The 19702-nt window shown below is 37.7% G+C and overlaps 1 protein-coding gene across 1 annotated transcript; it reads right to left on the reverse strand.

The window, feature by feature from the left end:
- Positions 1-18232: 18232 nt before the first annotated feature.
- LOC143550582 (uncharacterized) lies at positions 18233-18718 on the reverse strand. The gene has a single exon (XM_077041207.1). The coding sequence runs from the start codon at positions 18716-18718 to the stop codon at positions 18233-18235; it is 486 nt and encodes a 161-aa protein (XP_076897322.1).
- Positions 18719-19702: the final 984 nt, after the last annotated feature.

The raw sequence follows: 19702 nt of genomic DNA on the forward strand, positions 1-19702 counted from the left end.
ATTTTTATTATTTAAAATACATAAAAATATTTAACCAAATATTTATAAAAATTTTTATAGTTTACCTTAAGAGATTTGCTTTTAGATATTTATAAGAAAAAAAACATTTAATATATTTATATGTATTTTTATTACTAATAGAGATGTCTTATTAAATTAATATCGTAAATAATAGATCGTAAACAATAAATAGTAATATTTAAATAAAATATGATCAATATTTGTTTTAATACGTAAGTTTACGAGATAAATTTTAATTAAATTAAAGCCCTTTATTTTATTTAATACTAAAACCCTTAACCAAATTTAATAACTATTTATAAACATATATACATATAATATATATATATATACACACATATACACGAATTTAACCAATGTTCGGAAAATACTAGTTAATGTGTTGATTTTAACAAAATACTGATTAATTAATATACATATAATATAAATATAAATAAAATGATTAATAAATTTAAAAACAATTAAAGAATGAAAATACTACAAAAAAAAATGGGCTGCCGGGACTCGAACACGCACAAGCAGCCGTTTTCCAAGAAACGCAAACTCAGACGAGACCAACTGAGCTACTCAATCATTTGCTTTGAACTTGAAAACCAAATCTTTTAAACTCACAAACAAAATAACCTTATGAGCTATGAACCCTAACGATTCAAATTGTTAAAATTCGTTATGTTTGATTCAATTAACGATAGGGCTTATGATCCTTGATCAATGACGAGCATAAGTCACCAAACAATTACCTTATTAGACGAAGGATGACCAGTGAACGACGAACGGCAAAGACGGCTAAAAGAAGGAGCCAAATCATAAACAGCGGGAAAAGAAAACCCGATTAGGAATAGTGGTTTTAATGGCGATAGGATGAGGGTTGCACAGCTATGTTTAATTGTGATTTAGAGATCTTTAGATTGTATATTGATAAACAAGTTAGAGTCGGTTCGTTTAAACAATAACTTCATATAGTAAACGATTTCGTTTTCCTTATTAACAACGTCGGTGAGCTTGTTAAGGTAAGAGGATTAGTACACATTATTCGATTTCCATGTTAAAGACGAGAATTTAGGTTCAAGAAATCAAACAGGTTGGATAAACGGATCCAAATACGATTCAACGGGTTGGTTATGGTTGGGTTATATAATATAATATTAAAATATTTAATAGAGTTGCAGATTGGTCCCTAGAGTTATGATGTGGAAACATAAAGAGGTAAAACTATAGTTTAGGGTTAATTTGTATAAATTTCCCGAAAAAAAAAAGGGTCGGGTAATTTGGTATTTGTTTATTATCGAAAGATCCATTATCGAAAGATCCGAGTTGTTACAATTTTTAAGGGGGGGCCATTGGGGCAACTTTTTTAAAGTTTGGAACTGTTGATGGTGATAAATGGAATAGGATTATTATCGGCCAATATCATTCAATAAGGATTATTAAAATCTAATAAACCATAATTGATAAGAACCTAGTGCAACATTGATGACCCTATATGTTGGGAATAGGAAGGAGTACCATCAGCAGCTAACCTTCGTCTATACTGATAAAATTAGTAGCCGCTTGATGATCCCATATGTTGTATGTATATTCTTTGTCAAAGTCTGTGAACCAACCTTATATTAATAATTAGTAGCCGATAAAATTAGTAGCCGCTTGATGATCCCATATGTTGTATGCATATTCTTTATGTCTATGAACAAACTTGATATTAATAATTAGTAGTCGCTTAACACTTGAAAATAAATCATTTATGTGTATAGTATTTAATATGGGTGTTAATTCTTCAACGACTCGAACCCGACACGAAAAAAAACAGGTTTTGGGTCTGCTAACACGACCCGTTTAAAAAAATAGGTCGGGTTCGGGTTGACCTGTTTTTTAAACAGGTCGGGTTCGGGTTGACCCGTTAACCCGTTTAATTTTAGGTATTTTAAAATTAATTTTATATTCCCTCTTTAGTTTTAAAATGTGTTGGAGAATTTTATTATTTTTCATTCCCCATGTTACCTTTTTAGGTCTTCTCTCAAATTCTATTTTTCGTAAACAACACTTTTTAAATTCTCAACCAGAATTTCATTACCCGAGATGCGTTTCTTATGTCCATTCACCAATATGCATTAGCATATCGTCAAATCCATCTATATCTAAATCGACTCATGCTTAAATTTCATTTGAATTTTGCAATATATGGTTATAATTTTATTATAATTTGTATGTCTGATTATATAAATTTACTTGTTTAATATATATGGGTTAAACAGGTCGTGTTCGGGTTGACCCGAATTTATGTGTGTGCGAGTTAGGGTTGACATATTTGACACGGATAATAATATGGGTCGGGCTCGGGTTGCACATTTCAACCCATCAACCCGCTAACCCGCAACCCGTTAACCCGCCAACCTGTCAACCTGATACGTTTGACACCCCTAGTATTTAATCAATGATTACCTTCTGAGAAAAACTTTGCTTTCCAAAATGCAAATGCACCATCTAAATTCAACTCAACACCCTGAATAATATTCAAATGTTATAACTAAAACACAATATCATCCATACAAAAATTTATTACGCCATACCTTGAGAAATAAGCCTAGTTGCATCCTCCCATAATGCTGCAATGATTGCCGCCTCTTAACTAGTCATGTTTGGTGAAAAGAAAAACTACCAAATAGAAGCAAAATGTTACTAATTATAATGAGATTAACATGAAAAAATTAAACACGAACAACTTGTTGTATACTATAAGTTACCATTTTGAAGAGATGCTGCAAGAAACGAAGTTGCTGCTATATAATCCTTGTCTTTAAAGCATATTTGTAACATCCTGAAATTTCTAAAATAATATTATTTATATTATTTATTTTTGATGAGAAAGTTTACTCGGGTTAGCGGAGAAATAATTAAATGAAGTAGGAGTTAATACGAGTCGGGCTTGTGTTGGGTTAGGTAATATGAGTAATGGACTTGGGTTAAAATGAAAGGAAGATAGACCATGGGCTCAAGCCCATGACCCATCATATAAATACCTCCATTATGCCCAAATACCTTCATTTACACATATTTCATACACCACCAAAACACACACTTAGTTCTCTCTCATCCTACTCTCTATCTCTCTAGCCGAAACCAAGAGGAAGAAGAAAGAGAATCGGTTTTCAACCCGAGGTAAGATTAGTATGTTGTCGTATGAACCCAAACCCATTAGATTTACTCACGAAACGACGAGTCGACACCGTTAAACCGTCAAAGTCATGAGATCTGGGTGGGTTCGGGTATAAACCGAACCTAAGATGAGCTTAGGGATCACCCTAGCTCAGATCTGGATCGAACGGGACGAAAAACGGTGAAAATGTTGGTGAAATAAGCGAGATCTCACTTTTCCGGCAAGATCCCGTTATTCCGGCAACGGCGGCGCCGGAGAATGTTTGTACGAGTATGTCAGAATAGTCTGACATTATGACCTAACCCTAATTCGTTAACGGGAATTTGAAGAACTAGAGTTAATTCACTAGCGGAGAGTAACGAAATAGAAGTAATTCGTCAAGGTGATTTGCTAATGAACTAGCCGTAGTTCGTATCTAATTCGTTAAGGAGAAAGGTGATGAACTAACTCCAATTCGTTAAGGGGGGAACTAACGAATGAACCCCCAGTTCGTTAAGGGTTCAGTTCGTTAAGGGTTCAGTTCGTGAAAAGACCAATTCATTATAAAGGTCCAATTCGCTATGAAAGAGGACGAACTAGATAACGAATTAGATTGGGTGCAAGAAAACGAATTAGACTGCGATGTGATAACGAATTAGGCTTAATTCGTTATAGAAAATAAGAAGGTGAATAAAATAATAATTTAAAATCCTAGTGGAAAATATGATAAGACAGTTAATATAAATAAAATTTAAAATCCAGGTCAGCTCGACCCAGCCAGGGGCTCTGCCCCTTGGACCCTGCTAGGGGCTGCCGCCCCTAGACCCCGCTGCCAGGGGCGCTGCCCCGGACCCCCGTTCGTTGTGGGTAATAATTAAAGTAGAAAGACGATATGAGTAGTGATAGTTAATTGATACATGTAATTATTACTACAGTTAGCCGTGCACAGCTCAAGAGAGGAATAATCATTAGTAGTGAACGCAACCGCAATCAGGTGAGTTTCTAGCCCTATGTCCTTGTTATGTTTTCGGGGTTGTGTGCATACTCGATGTGAAGTGTGAATACACTTACCTTAATTGGTAAGTGTATGCTATAGAAGTCATACGAGGTAGTTATTATATAATGCTTTTCAGTGCGTGAACGATCTTCGGATATTGCATGTATCGCCAAGGATAGTTATTTCCAAGAGGTTGTTAGTGTGTATGAATGATATGATGTGACTTGTTTATTATGTAAATGATGTAATAATATGAAGTGTGTTGTAGACGAGTAGAGGTAGAGTGTGTTAGAAGTGGCAAGAGTCTAGTAAGAATGTTAGTGGCATGACGGTAGTACGTGGTAGGGTAAGTCCATACGTGACTTCGTTATTAAAGTGGCAAAGTGGCATAACGTTATACATTATTAAAGTGGCAAAGTGGCATAACGTTAATTCGTTATTAAAGTGGTTAAGTGGTAGGGATAAACAAGAGGTTAAATGGTAAGGTGAGCAGGTCAGATAGTGGACTACGTTTCTTCGAATTCGTATATATTGCATGTAGTGGTTGTATGATAAGTTTCTTGATTAACTAGAACTCACTCAGCATAGCTGACTTTTAGTATGCACGCAGGTGAGCTGATTATAGAGTTGGCATGAGGACGGCACATGGCATGGATTGAACGGCTGGCATCTGAAGATAGAAGTAAAGATGTTTTAAATATAATGTTTGTGTTATGGTATCAAAGAGAAGATTTAATGTTTTGTAACGAATGGTTGATGTTTTATATTCCGCGAAAAGTTTTAATTAACTCTGATTTGTAAGAACTGTGTTTATGAGTAAATCCGACTCTAAAGTAGGGCTACCAGTAACGGGTCCTTACAAGTTGGTATCAGAGCAAATTTCGAGAGATTTAAGCATCCTACATTCTTAGACTAGAACAGAGAATGGGATTTAAGTAAGAAAAGAAAGAAGATGCCAGTTCAAGATAGCCATGTGTCACTCAAGCAAGCTCAGTAACGGTAAATTGTATAGTTAAATGATGAATGATAATGTTAGCTTAATTGCTAAAGGGAGGATATGTGTAGGTTAGGGATAGGATTAATTGATTTTGATTGATTAACTGTCTAAGAGTGGAAACCAGCATGAGTGAAATCATGAAGGGAAGTATTTAGAACCTGAGGAATAATGCAAATAGTTAATTACACTTGATCAACTTCATTAACTACTTACCTTACGAACCACGTGCTAAATAATTCCTCGAGTGATGACGTTTGTGTTTTCCTTTTTAGAATACGATGGCTGGATCTAACGCAGTTGCTGGAGCAGGAGGCTGCGCTGGGCGTCGTGAAAGGCCTCGTCGCGACCAACAACCTTCGGTTGAAGCATCTTCCAACACTGGAGAGGAAGGAAGCGCAGCTGGAAGAAACCGAGCAACAACGAAGAGGTTCAACTTGGCCCTGCAGTACAAGTAGCCATTGTACAAGTTGTAGTTGCTGCTGTGAAGAACTTGAATCCTAAAACATCTGCTGGAAGCCGTGAATGAACTGCTAATGGGGCGGGTGGTGATGGTAGGAAGGATGGGGAAGGAGAAAGAGAGGCCTCGAGTAGGGATAAGTCTGTGAAAGTTGATGACATGAAAAGAGGCCGAGGTGGGTGCAACAATAAGTCCTTCAAGGGATGTGACCCGCCGAAGCTAACTGGGCTGGGAGACGCAATCTCTACTCTCCAATGGATAACTACGATGGACAAGATTATCCGGATTAGCGAGTGCCGTCCCGACCAAGCAGTGGGTTATGCCACCCAGTCATTTGAAGATGAGGCTATGTACTGGTGGAAAACTGTGGAACAACGGAAGACCCGAGAGGAGATTAAGGCAATGAGGTGGAGTGACCTGAAGGAGTTAGTGATGAAGAGGTTCTGTTCTGATGCTGAGGTTGAGAGGGCCGAGATGAAGTTTCTGAATCTGAAAGCGGGCAAGAAGACACACCGCGAGTACACCACTAAATTTAACTGCGTGTCTAGGCTGGTGCCTGACATGGTGAACACTGAGGCAAAACGGATCAAATGCTACATCAGGGGACTACCTCAGAAGGTCCACATGTTAGTTAGGGCCAACAAACCCGCTACTTTTGAGTCTGCAGTTGAGCTAGCAGAGATGGTTTATGACGACCTGGCGGTGGATGATGTGGAAGTGGAAGATAAGGAAGGGAAGAAAGGAACCAAACGGCCTGCAGATATCGAGGAGTATGCAGAGAAGAAGACCCAGAAGATGACAGCCAGTGAAACATGCAAAGTGTGCGGGAAGATGCACTTGGGAGAATTCAAGGTTGGTCCAAACCAGTGCTACCGATGAGAGAAGAAGGGGCACATCTCTCGTGAATGCACCGAGGACCAGAAATGTTATAAGTGTGGTAAGTCAGGTCACATAGCTAGGGAGTGTGGAGAAGCCGTGGTAGTGGGGGGGGAAGGAAAAGGAGACGCGTGAAAGGATTGCCTATTAACTACTAAGAAGGTTGCAGAAGAATAAGTGGCTTGTCGCAGTTGTTTTATGTTAGTACTGTTAAGTGGTGTTTTATGTTACAAGTTGAATCTATGTTGTCTAGTAAGCTTGAATGGTTTTATTTTTATGTTTTATGAACTACTTGTGACTTCTTGTGATTTGAAATGAATGACTTATGAATCATCTTGAATGCATGTTGGTCATGATAAATAGTTTTGTGGTGGTAAAGCATCGCCTTAGGAGTTAGCGTGATTTTAAATAAGACAAAGTTTCTCGGAAAGACGAGACGATACTTGGTACATCGAGGGCCTCATGGACAAGATACCTTAATAGCTAAAACACATGATCACCACTCGATGACTGCAAGTCAGAAGTAAGAAGGATAACCCAAAAAGCGAAGGCGATTCAATAAAGTGTGTAGATATAAGAAGTGTTCCTTTTACAAGGAATAAGTTAGGTTTCGGGGACGAAACCTCTTTAAGGGGGGGAAGACTTGTAACATCCCAAAATTTCTAAAATAATATTGTTTATATTATTTATTTTTGATGAGAAAGTTTACTCGGGTTAGCGGAGAAATAATTAAATGAAGTAGGAGTTAATACGAGTCGGGCTTGTGTTGGGTTAAGTAATATGGGTAATGGACTTGGGTTAAAATGAAAGGAAGATAGACCATGGGCTCAAGCCCATGACCCATCATATAAATACCTCCATTATTCCCAAATCCCTTCATTTACACATATTCCATACACCACCAAAACACACACTTAGCTCTCTCTCATCCTACTCTCTATCTCTCTAGTCGAAACCAAGAGGAAGAAGAAGGAGAATCGGTTTTCAACCTGAGGTAAGATTAGTATGTTGCTGTATGAACCCAAACCCATTAGATTTAGTCACGAAACGACGAGCCGTCACCGTTAACCTAAGATGAGCTTAGGGATCACCCTAGCTAAGATCTGGATCGAACAGGACGAAAATCGTTGAAAATGGTGGTGAAATAAGCGAGATCTCGCTTTTCCAGCGAGATCCCGTTATTCCGGCAATGGCGGCACTGGAGAATGTTTGTACGAGGATGTCAGAATAGTCTGACATTCTGACCTAACCCTAATTCGTTAACAGGAAGTTGAAGAACTAGAGTTAACTCGCAAGTGGAGAGTAACGAATTAGAAGTAATTCGTCAAGGTGATTCGCTAACGAACTAGCCTTAGTTAGTATCCAATTCGTTAAGGAGAAAGGTGACGAATTAACTCCAATTCGTTAAGGGAGGTACTAACGAATGAACCCCCAGTTCGTTAAGGGTTTAGTTCGTGAAAAGACCAATTCGTCATAAAGGTCCAATTCGCTATGAAAGAGGACGAACTAGATAACGAATTAGATTGGTGCTAGATAATGAATTAGACTGCGATGTGATAACGAATTAGGCTTAATTCGTTATAGAAAATGAGAAGGTGAATAAAATAATAATTTAAAATCCTTGTGGAAAATGTGATAAGACAGTTAATAGAAATAAAATTTAAAATCCAGGTCAGCTCGACCCCAGCCAGGGGCTCTGCCCCTTGGACCCTGCTAGGGGCTGCTGCCCCTCGACCCCGCTGCCAGGGGCGCTGCCCCCGGACCCTCGTTCTTTGTGGGTAATAATAAAAGTAGAAAGACGATATGAGTAGTGATAGTTAATTGATACATGTAATTATTACTACAGCTAGCCGTGCACAGCTCAAGAGAGGAATAATCATTAGCAGTGAACGCAACCGCAATCAGGTGAGTTTCTAGCCCCATGTCCTTGTTATGTTTTCGGGGTTGTGTGCATACTCGATGTGAATTGTGAATACACTTACCTTAATTGGTAAGTGTATGCTATAGAAGTTATTATATAATTCTTGTCGGTGCGTGAACGATCTTCGGATATTGCACGTATCGCCAAGGATAGTGATTTCCAAGAGGTTGTAAGTGTGTATGAATGCTATGATGTGACTTGTTTATTATGTAAATGATGTAATGATATGAAGTGTGTTGTAGACGAGTAGAGGTAGAGTGGGTTAGAAGTGGCAAGAGTCTAGTAAGAGTGTTAGTGGCATGATGGTAGTACGTGGTAGGGTAAGCCTATACGTGACTTCGTTATTAAAGTTTCAAAGTGGCATAACGTTATACGTTATTAAAGTGGCAAAGTCGCATAACGTTAATTCGTTATTAAAGTGGTTAAGTGGTAGGGATAAACAAGAGGTTAAGTGGTAAGGTGAGCAGGTCAGATAGTGGACTACATGTCTTCGGATACGTATATATTGCATGTAGTGGTTGTATGATAAGTTGCTTGATTAACTAGAACTCACTCGGCGTAGCTGACTTTTAGTATGCACGCAGGTGAGATGATTATAGAGTTGGCATGAGGATGGCACATGGCATGGATTGAACGGCTGGCATCTGAAGATAGAAGTAAAGATGTTTCAACAAAATCGAGAATACTAACAACAAATCAAAAAGAAATCGGTGTAAAGCAAACAGAGAATACATATGAATTTTGACGGAGAAAATAACAAACCATGATTTTTTTATCCCGGATTGTCTTCAATCCACGACCTACAAGGAAGTAGCGATGTTGATTGAAGGCCATCTAAATGATTGTGTATTCGGTTTAACTCGCCAAAGCGTATATATGGGCATAAATTATAGACATTAAGAAGCCATTTTAAAGATAATGTGATTTCATTCATTTTTGAGGTTTATAATGGGTGACGGATGGTGGATTGGTTTAGGAGAAGAATCAGACTTCGCCTTTGAATCGTATAGGAACTGCAAAGTGGGAGGGAACAGTTTCTTCACTTTCATTAAGTTGGAGGAAACTTTGTAAAGTATTCAATAAGGTAAGCGATAAAGGAAAATAAGATTGCAGTTGAGACTTTATAGCCTTAATTGAGTTGTACATTAACGCAACTATGACTTGTACCTTATAATCCGAACCTCGGTATTTAATAAAATTTATATCTAAACGTAGATAAAAATAAGCCCATCATAATGGTATGTTCGAAATTTTAAAAAACCTAATATATTCAACTATTTAAAAGAAAAAGAAAAACAATAGAAATATGAGGAATATGTTGATGAACTTATGGGGTGGAATGGTAATTTTTATTTAAATTTAAAAAATATGAGTGTAGTTGAGGGGTAAAAGTTGTGAATATAATTTAACAATTGAACATGTCGTGAATGGTATTGTTTAAAATACTATAATACCCTTCTAACCAACTTAAAACATGCAATGGGAGTAGTATCTAATGCAAGGAGTTTTGATGTGGGGAGATCAAAAGTTTACCAAATAATGACGAAATGAGTTATGGAATTACAAGAGTTTAAAATTAATATTTTATGTCTTTTGATTTAATCATTAGAAGCCCAATGGGTTTTCTGTTTCTTTTAAATACTTAAGATTTGTAATGTAAATAAAGAAGGTTTGGAATATATAAAAAAACATTTCCTCTCTATCACAGTGTGTGTTAGTGTGTGAAGGACCTAATTATCGGTATTCTTCATGAATCGATAGTTGGAAGAATTGATCCTGGTATTCGTGTGAATCAACAGGTTCAATTATTTATCTTATTTACGATCTACGGCTTTTCTGGGAGTTTTGGGAAGTTCTTCACGGGTATTCTTAGAATCAACGTATTTGACTTCCAATTTTATCATCACGCTACGTCAGGTGTTTTCAGGGACCTTTCTTCAACGATTCATCAAGTCAGCCATTCAATCAGTGAGTTGATCGACCACTTGATCCAATCGTTGCTCCACCCGCGCCATAAACCGTTGTTCCAACTCTCGTTCGTAAACCTCATCGAGCGGTCTCTGTTGTCTCCTTGGAGCCATTTTCGAGCAAGGAATTCGGCTCTGATACCAACTGATGCAGTGGTGTAAACAAAAACGAAGATCGAATCACGTTGATTCTAAGAATACTCGTGAAGAACTTCCTAAAACTCTCAAATCCCACACAAAGGTCTAAGGAAAATGAAGAGAAAAATCAAATTTATTAATAATCAAGTCTACCTTTTGGAATTACATCACAAGCATATAAAAAGACTTCCAAATACGAAATGGGCCTAAATGGGCCATGGGCCAAACACAAACCCAAAAACAAAAAGACAAAAAGTACTGAAAAAAGATAAAAAGGCCCAAAACTTCATTTAGGAGGCGTTTTTGTGCTTCGGACAGGGGCCAAACCACCGTAGGCTGTTTGCCACAATGGGCTCCTCGTCTCAAGCTTCGATTTGACTGGTAATAGGTCTGAAACGGAGCTTCGTGGGCCAAGTTATGCCCGTTTTCGTGGGCCACCTTTGGAGAAACGATCATGGACCTCCAAATATAACATGGCCTGTTCGTCAATACTTGAGCCTTCATCATTAATGATGTGGGGAGATCAAAAGTTTACCAAATAATGACGAAGTGAGTTATGGAATTACAAGAGTTTAAAATAAATATTTTATGTCTTTTGATTTAATCATTAGAAGCCCAATGGGTTTTCTGTTTCTTTTAAATACTTAAGATTTGTAATGTAAATAAAGAAGGTTTGGAATATATAAAAAAACATTTCCTCTCTATCACAGTGTGTGTTAGTGTGTGAAGGACCTAATTATCGGTATTCTTCATGAATCGATAGTTGGAAGAATTGATCCTGGTATTCGTGTGAATCAACAGGTTCAATTATTTATCTTATTTACGATCTACGGCTTTTCTGGGAGTTTTGGGAAGTTCTTCACGGGTATTCTTAGAATCAACGTATTTGACTTCCAATTTTATCATCACGCTACGTCAGGTGTTTTCAGGGACCTTTCTTCAACGATTCATCAAGTCAGCCATTCAATCAGTGAGTTGATCGACCACTTGATCCAATCGTTGCTCCACCCGCGCCATAAACCGTTGTTCCAACTCTCGTTCGTAAACCTCATCGAGCGGTCTCTGTTGTCTCCTTGGAGCCATTTTCGAGCAAGGAATTCGGCTCTGATACCAACTGATGCAGTGGTGTAAACAAAAACGAAGATCGAATCACGTTGATTCTAAGAATACTCGTGAAGAACTTCCTAAAACTCTCAAATCCCACACAAAGGTCTAAGGAAAATGAAGAGAAAAATCAAATTTATTAATAATCAAGTCTACCTTTTGGAATTACATCACAAGCATATAAAAAGACTTCCAAATACGAAATGGGCCTAAATGGGCCATGGGCCAAACACAAACCCAAAAACAAAAAGACAAAAAGTACTGAAAAAAGATAAAAAGGCCCAAAACTTCATTTAGGAGGCGTTTTTGTGCTTCGGACAGGGGCCAAACCACCGTAGGCTGTTTGCCACAATGGGCTCCTCGTCTCAAGCTTCGATTTGACTGGTAATAGGTCTGAAACGGAGCTTCGTGGGCCAAGTTATGCCCGTTTTCGTGGGCCACCTTTGGAGAAACGATCATGGACCTCCAAATATAACATGGCCTGTTCGTCAATACTTGAGCCTTCATCATTAATGATGTGGGGAGATCAAAAGTTTACCAAATAATGACGAAGTGAGTTATGGAATTACAAGAGTTTAAAATAAATATTTTATGTCTTTTGATTTAATCATTAGAAGCCCAATGGGTTTTCTGTTTCTTTTAAATACTTAAGATTTGTAATGTAAATAAAGAAGGTTTGGAATATATAAAAAAACATTTCCTCTCTATCACAGTGTGTGTTAGTGTGTGAAGGACCTAATTATCGGTATTCTTCATGAATCGATAGTTGGAAGAATTGATCCTGGTATTCGTGTGAATCAACAGGTTCAATTATTTATCTTATTTACGATCTACGGCTTTTCTGGGAGTTTTGGGAAGTTCTTCACGGGTATTCTTAGAATCAACGTATTTGACTTCCAATTTTATCATCACGCTACGTCAGGTGTTTTCAGGGACCTTTCTTCAACGATTCATCAAGTCAGCCATTCAATCAGTGAGTTGATCGACCACTTGATCCAATCGTTGCTCCACCCGCGCCATAAACCGTTGTTCCAACTCTCGTTCGTAAACCTCATCGAGCGGTCTCTGTTGTCTCCTTGGAGCCATTTTCGAGCAAGGAATTCGGCTCTGATACCAACTGATGCAGTGGTGTAAACAAAAACGAAGATCGAATCACGTTGATTCTAAGAATACTCGTGAAGAACTTCCTAAAACTCTCAAATCCCACACAAAGGTCTAAGGAAAATGAAGAGAAAAATCAAATTTATTAATAATCAAGTCTACCTTTTGGAATTACATCACAAGCATATAAAAAGACTTCCAAATACGAAATGGGCCTAAATGGGCCATGGGCCAAACACAAACCCAAAAACAAAAAGACAAAAAGTACTGAAAAAAGATAAAAAGGCCCAAAACTTCATTTAGGAGGCGTTTTTGTGCTTCGGACAGGGGCCAAACCACCGTAGGCTGTTTGCCACAATGGGCTCCTCGTCTCAAGCTTCGATTTGACTGGTAATAGGTCTGAAACGGAGCTTCGTGGGCCAAGTTATGCCCGTTTTCGTGGGCCACCTTTGGAGAAACGATCATGGACCTCCAAATATAACATGGCCTGTTCGTCAATACTTGAGCCTTCATCATTAATGATGTGGGGAGATCAAAAGTTTACCAAATAATGACGAAGTGAGTTATGGAATTACAAGAGTTTAAAATAAATATTTTATGTCTTTTGATTTAATCATTAGAAGCCCAATGGGTTTTATGTTTCTTTTAAATACTTAAGATTTGTAATGTAAATAAAGAAGGTTTGGAATATATAAAAAAATCATTTCCTCTCTATCACAGTGTGTGTTAGTGTGTGAAGGACCTAATTATCGGTATTCTTCATGAATCAACGATAGTTGGAAGAATTGATCATGGTATTCGTGTGAATCAACAGGTTCAATTATTTATCTTATTTACCATCTACGTCTTTTCTGGGAGTTTTGGGAAGTTCTTCACGGGTATTCTTAGAATCAACGTGTTTGACTTCCAATTTTATCATCACGCTACGTCAAGTTTGGTACCTCTTAAAACTTAAGAGGTCCTAGACTCCTTCTTTATATATAGTAGAGATATGGGCTGAGATGCTCGATGCTAATGGTGGTCGGAGTTGGTGGTAAGATACGCGCCTGAGATGGTGGTACATGTTTCAGGGTTTCAATTTTTTTTTAAAACCGTTTGTCAATTCAACTTTGCTATTTTTGTTTCATATTTAATATGTTTCAAATTTCAAAATTATATTAAAACGGATTATCGTGGCTGTAATTTAGGTTAGCATTCAGTTTTTATTTAACTAACAAAAAAATATTAATCGTATTACCTCCTTATATATATTATCAGTTTGACAAAAGAATTTTCACACCACGTTCTCCAATTTCACATTTCCAAGGTTGATTTCTTTTTCTCTACTTATTTTATTCTTTCATATTATTTCTTTGTTCATACATTATAATTATTGTCATAATGAAGAAGCTGGGTTGGTCGTTTTTCAATTTTGTTCAGCATTCGCAAAGAAGGAATGAAGCCAAGGTGAAATTTCAATCGATCGCTATATCTTTAATTTTGCATTTGGTTTTTATTTTTAGTTTTAGTTTGAGTTTGGACCCAATAATATAAACATGATTAAATGGTTTTTGGATAAAAACATGTTTTGGGTCCAATAATTATAAGATTGTAAACATCAAATAATATTTTATATGTTTTATACTTTTAAATGTAAATATAAAAAAATTTTGGCACCCAAAAACTGTATGCCCCAGCCGACGTACTAACCGTCGCACCCCCCAGCCGACCCTGATATCTTGTGTTGTTTGGTATGCAGAAAAAAGACGAAACAATGGAATACAATTCATTAATAATGACAAAACTACACTGTCTCAAAATAAATTATATTTATCAATTTTCACATCATCGCCCAATTTAAAACTATAATGAACTTATACTATGAAGAAGGGTGGACTGCGTTTTTCGTCCATGTTTTTTTTGTCTAAATCTGTTATTTTAGTTCAACAGTTTCAAATTTGCGACCATGTGGTGCCATTTCACTTTGAATTAAACCTGACCCCACTAACCCCTTTTAGTTTGGTCGTTAAACCCATCAGTGTGCCCCTCATGTGAGTGAGGAGTTCCCCAAGTACACCCCAGCCCCTCACGTGAGGGGACTTGCGAATTACGACTAGGGTTTATTTGCGGGGAACAAAGACAAAACTGCCCCTGACGTGAGGGGCATACTGATGGATTTAACAGCCATACTTAAAGGGTTAGTAGGATTGAGTTTAATTGCAAGTAAAATAAAACCAAATAATAAAAGTCAAAAATTTAAAACTATTTGAATATAACCACGAATTTTGACAAACCATATAAATGGAAACCGAGGTTTACTTTATGAAGAATCATCTACATAACCATCTCAAAATTAATAAAGAATCATACCCTCAATTGAGAAAGTTAGAAAACTAAGGATACAAGTATAAAAATCAAAACATGAACTTCGATGATTACTCTTTAAAGCAACATATATGATGATGGTGATTATTATGGTCTTGATGAATCATGCCCGTCAATGGAGGTTCAAGGATTAGATATCATAACTAACATCTCTACCTTCTCAAGAACGAATTGATAACAGAAACAAAAACGAGCATACAGGATACACTCACGTATTATTATAATAAAGAAACTAGCACAAAACTTGAATACAATAATCCCTCTCACTCATCCAATAACCATAATATGGCTATGTATTTATAGGGTGACCCTAACTTGGTCAACAAGTAATTACCAAATATAAAAGCCCAATTGTAACCCCATAAACCCATTACGTCATTAATGAATTTCATAGGCCCAATAGGTCTAACCCGGTCACCAACACGTGACAGGCCAAATAATATGGAAATTACCTACAATCACCCCCTAACTTCCGACTCGAAACTAGGAGATCTTCAACACCGAGCAATCTTCTCATCTCGTCAAACTTGATTCTCGCAAGTGCTTTCGTAAGAATTGTAGCTCGCTTTTCCTTGCCACTAATATGCTCCACCGATAACAATGTTGATTTTACATCCACATGATGTAATTGCCATACCTCAGTAGTTGCAATAGCAAAGAGCATACGTACAGTTTCAAGTCTCGCCACCAGAGCAAAGATCTCGTCAAAATTGACTCCGGGTTGTTGCACATAACCCTTTGCCACGAGTCTTGAACCATCTGCATTTCATCTCACCTTGAAAACCCACTTCAATCCGATACCTTTAGCCCCTCTCGGTAACTCGGAGAACTTCCATGTTTCGTTTCGTTTAATGGATTCGAGTTCCGTTTGCATAGCCTTTATCCATTCCGATTTGGATTTTTGCTTCACCAAAATTCCTCAGTTCACCTTCTTCTAACAAAAGAAGTTCAATGTCCTCCACTTCCGTACATAGGACATAATCATTGAAATTAACCGGTGCGATCAGAACACGCGTAGATCTTCTCAGGCTACTTTCTGGTTCATTATGTAACGTTGTCGTTAAATCATTTGCTGATGTCGCTAAACTTGTTGCAAAGTTGTTGGAATTAGCGACCAAAGTGTTAGAATATGTCGCTAAAGGTGCTGATGGGCTGTCTGAATTAGTGCCAGAAGTTGTCGCTGATTCTTTTTCAGAAATTGGCGACAAAGCTGAATAGTCATCGCTAATGTTGTTGCTTCCAATAGGCTCGTTTACAACTTGCCCAACTCCAGTATCAATAACCCCATTCCAATTAACCCAAAATAAAACCGGTGCTAGCTCCGTTGCTTCATTGGTTTGACCTGAATTAGACCAAACCCATGCCTTCTTCTCGTCAAAACCACATCACAAGCTATCACAACCTTCTGTGTCTTTGGATCAAACAACCGGTAAGCTTTGGACCCGGTCTCGACTCCGATATGCACTAAAATCCTCGAACGGTGATCGTTTTTTCAAGTGAGTGCCCCTATCTTTGCATATGCCACACAACCAAATACTTTTAAAAGAGCAATGTTCGGTTTCTTTTGTATTAGCATCTCATATGGCGCCTTCTCCTTTAAGGCTCGAGTTGGAATCCGATTCTCGATGTACGTTGCATGTCGGATTGCCTCACCCCATAAGTAATTCGGAACATCTATTGCTTTTAACATACTCCGTGTCATCTCCAATAAAGTTCGATTCCATCTTTCAACCACGCCGTTTTGTTGAGGTGCATATGGTGTCGTTAGATGTCTTTGAATGCCTTCCATGTCAGAAAACTGATTGAATTCATGTGATGTAAACTCATCACCTCAGTTGGTACGAAACGTCTTGATCTTTTTCCCAACATCACTTTCAACCAATTCCTTTGACTTCTTGAAAGCCTCAAACGCCTCATCTTTAGCCTTTAACAAACACGTCCAAACAAATCGTTAGTAATCATCGATTAAAACAAAAACGTACATGTTTGCTGCTAATGTTGGAGGGGTAATCGGTCAACACAGATCACCGTGCACAAGTTCTAAGGCTCGTGTCGCCCTAAATGCCGCCAAATTAGGAAATGATTGCCTCGTTTGCTTCCCGACCAAACAATATTCACATAACTTGTTTTCATGGGTGACGCCACGCATACCTTCAACCATCTCCCTCTTAGCCATTAGTTTTATTGACTCAAAGTTCAAGTGGCCAATCCTAGCATGCCACAACCAACTTGTTTCTTTAATTCGGCTAAGTAAACTAACTGGTTTACCAATCTTTAATTGTATCTGGTATAGCCGATTAGGGGAATGAGTCACCTTCATCAATACCCTACCTTGCCCATCATACATCGTAAGGTAGTTATCTTTTATATGAATATCACACCTGTGTTTTGAGGCTTGACCGAGACTAATGGTATTGCTTCGAAGATTTGGTATAAATAAACATCCGTAAGCAAATGATGTTCACCACTTTTAGCCTCAAATAAGATCGACCTCTTACCACTTATATCAAAATAGGAGTCATCGCCAAACTTGACCTTTCCGGTGACACGATTGTTAAGTTCAGAAAAGAAACACTTGTTACCCGTCGTGTGGTTACTTGTGCCGTTGTCCAAATACCATTCATCACCATCTTTGGACTCATAGTTTCCGGGTATAACCTTCTTTTCGTTCAAAAACACCATTTCCTAAACAATCTTAATGATAAATTGTGATGGATCCCTCATCTCGGATGCTTCAGCTAACTTTGCTTCGTTTTGAACTTTCTGTTTTCGGTTGGGACACTTGTGGACAAAGCGTCCAAACTCATCACATCGATAACATTGAAGCTTTTAGAGGTCTCCGGTTTTGCCCTTATGTTCACGATTTTCCCGGTTCATGGCATTTTCTTAAAGACCATGGTTTTAACTCGACCCGCAACCACCTCGTCCTTGCCCTCCTCCACGTCTACAATCTCCACTAGTGGACTCACTATCATTGTACCGACTACTTGAAGATTCAGACCTTCGAATCATAAGCTTACCTTGGGTTTTGGAATGCATGTCTTCTTCCCGAATCCGCTCCACGTATGCTTTTAAACGTCCCACCACGTCTTCAAACCCAACAGGTTTGAGATCCAAAGTTTGTTCAATAGATGCAACAATTTGAATAAACTTACTTCAGGGTAGACTTGAAAGGAACTTATTGACCATCTTAGTTTCCTTGATCATCTCTCCTAAACTCGCCGCCTTCGACGCCGTACACGAGAGTTTCGCCACAAACTCATCAATGGTCTCCGTCTCTTTCATCCTCATACTATCAAACTCATTCATGAGAGTTAGCAATCTTGCCTCCTTAACCCGATCATCCCCCAGATTACGCGTCTTAATCGTGTTCCAAATCTCCTTGGCCGACTCAAGATTACCCACTTGCATGATTGTCGCTTCCCAGATTGACTGATAAATCAACGCAATCGCGATGTTGTTTTTATCGTTATCGGTTGCACCCGGATCAATGGTATCCCAAAACTTATGCACGTTCAAGAGTACCTTCATTCGAATAGCCCATACCGTGTAATTGGTAGAGGTAAGCATGGGACTTTGGAACGCATCCTGGTTCCCGCTCCCGCTTACACCACTCGTCTTTATTGTTTTTTTATAACCCATCGTTCTTCGTCAAACTCAAACCACAAGAACAAATTGATCAAGTTTTATTGTACCAAGAAAAAAAGCATTAACCACTTGCTATTCCTTTTCTTTTTTTTTTTTGGTGTCTTCTAACTTCAAGATCAAAGAACATAAGAAAAAATAAAATAAAATTTTATTATTGTTTTTTCTTTTCTTGACTCCTTGTCCGCATACACTAATAAGCTCTTTTAACTTCAATTTACCAAACGACCATTCATAATATTCTCTTTGTATTAAAATTCAAACTTACTTTTCTTGCAAAATCGATCTTTGGCAGCGATGATATTGAATTGAATCACAGCTTTGATCACGGTGATACTGAATTGGACAGCACCTTCTTCACGCGATCTCCGTCTTTCAATCTCGGTCTTCTTGACCCTTGCTCTGATACCAATTCAAGAACGAATTGATAACAAAAAGACAAACGAGCACAAAATATTTAGGGTAAACTCACGTATTGTTATAATCAAGAAACTAACACAAAACTTAAATACAATAATCTCTTTCACTCATCCAATAACGCTAGCATGGCTATGTATTTATAGAGTGACCCTAACTTGGTCAACAAGTAATTACCAAATATAAAAGCCCAATTGTAACCCCATAAACCCATTACGTCATTAATGAATTCCATAGGTTCAATAAGTCCAACCCGGTCATCAACACGTGACGGGCCTAATAATATGGAAATTATCAACACCTTCCTTTGCTACACCTAAAATCAAAATTTTATTAATAGCCAAATACTACAAATTGTTGGACAGTATGCATTCCTATCGTTTCTTAATCAAGCAAGTAAAAGTGTAAAATAAATACAAAATTCCATTTTCACATAAAAATAGAACCAATCTAATGACTCATCAGACCATTCAACAAACAATATTTCACTATTAGATTAGACAAAGAACAAGTTTATGACAACCACTAATTCAAAGAAACCATAGAAATTCAAAGTCAATTAGG

Source organism: Bidens hawaiensis, unplaced genomic scaffold (genome assembly GCF_021521415.1).
Source record: "Bidens hawaiensis isolate Kalapana, Puna unplaced genomic scaffold, B.hawaiensis_p1.1 tig00016108_1, whole genome shotgun sequence".
Lineage (NCBI taxonomy): Eukaryota > Viridiplantae > Streptophyta > Magnoliopsida > Asterales > Asteraceae > Bidens > Bidens hawaiensis.

What these genes read in the sequence shown, in the direction of transcription:
- LOC143550582 (XM_077041207.1), bottom strand. Translation starts at nt 18,718, where the DNA reads ATGGGTTATAAAAAAACAATAAAGACGAGTGGTGTAAGCGGGAGCGGG.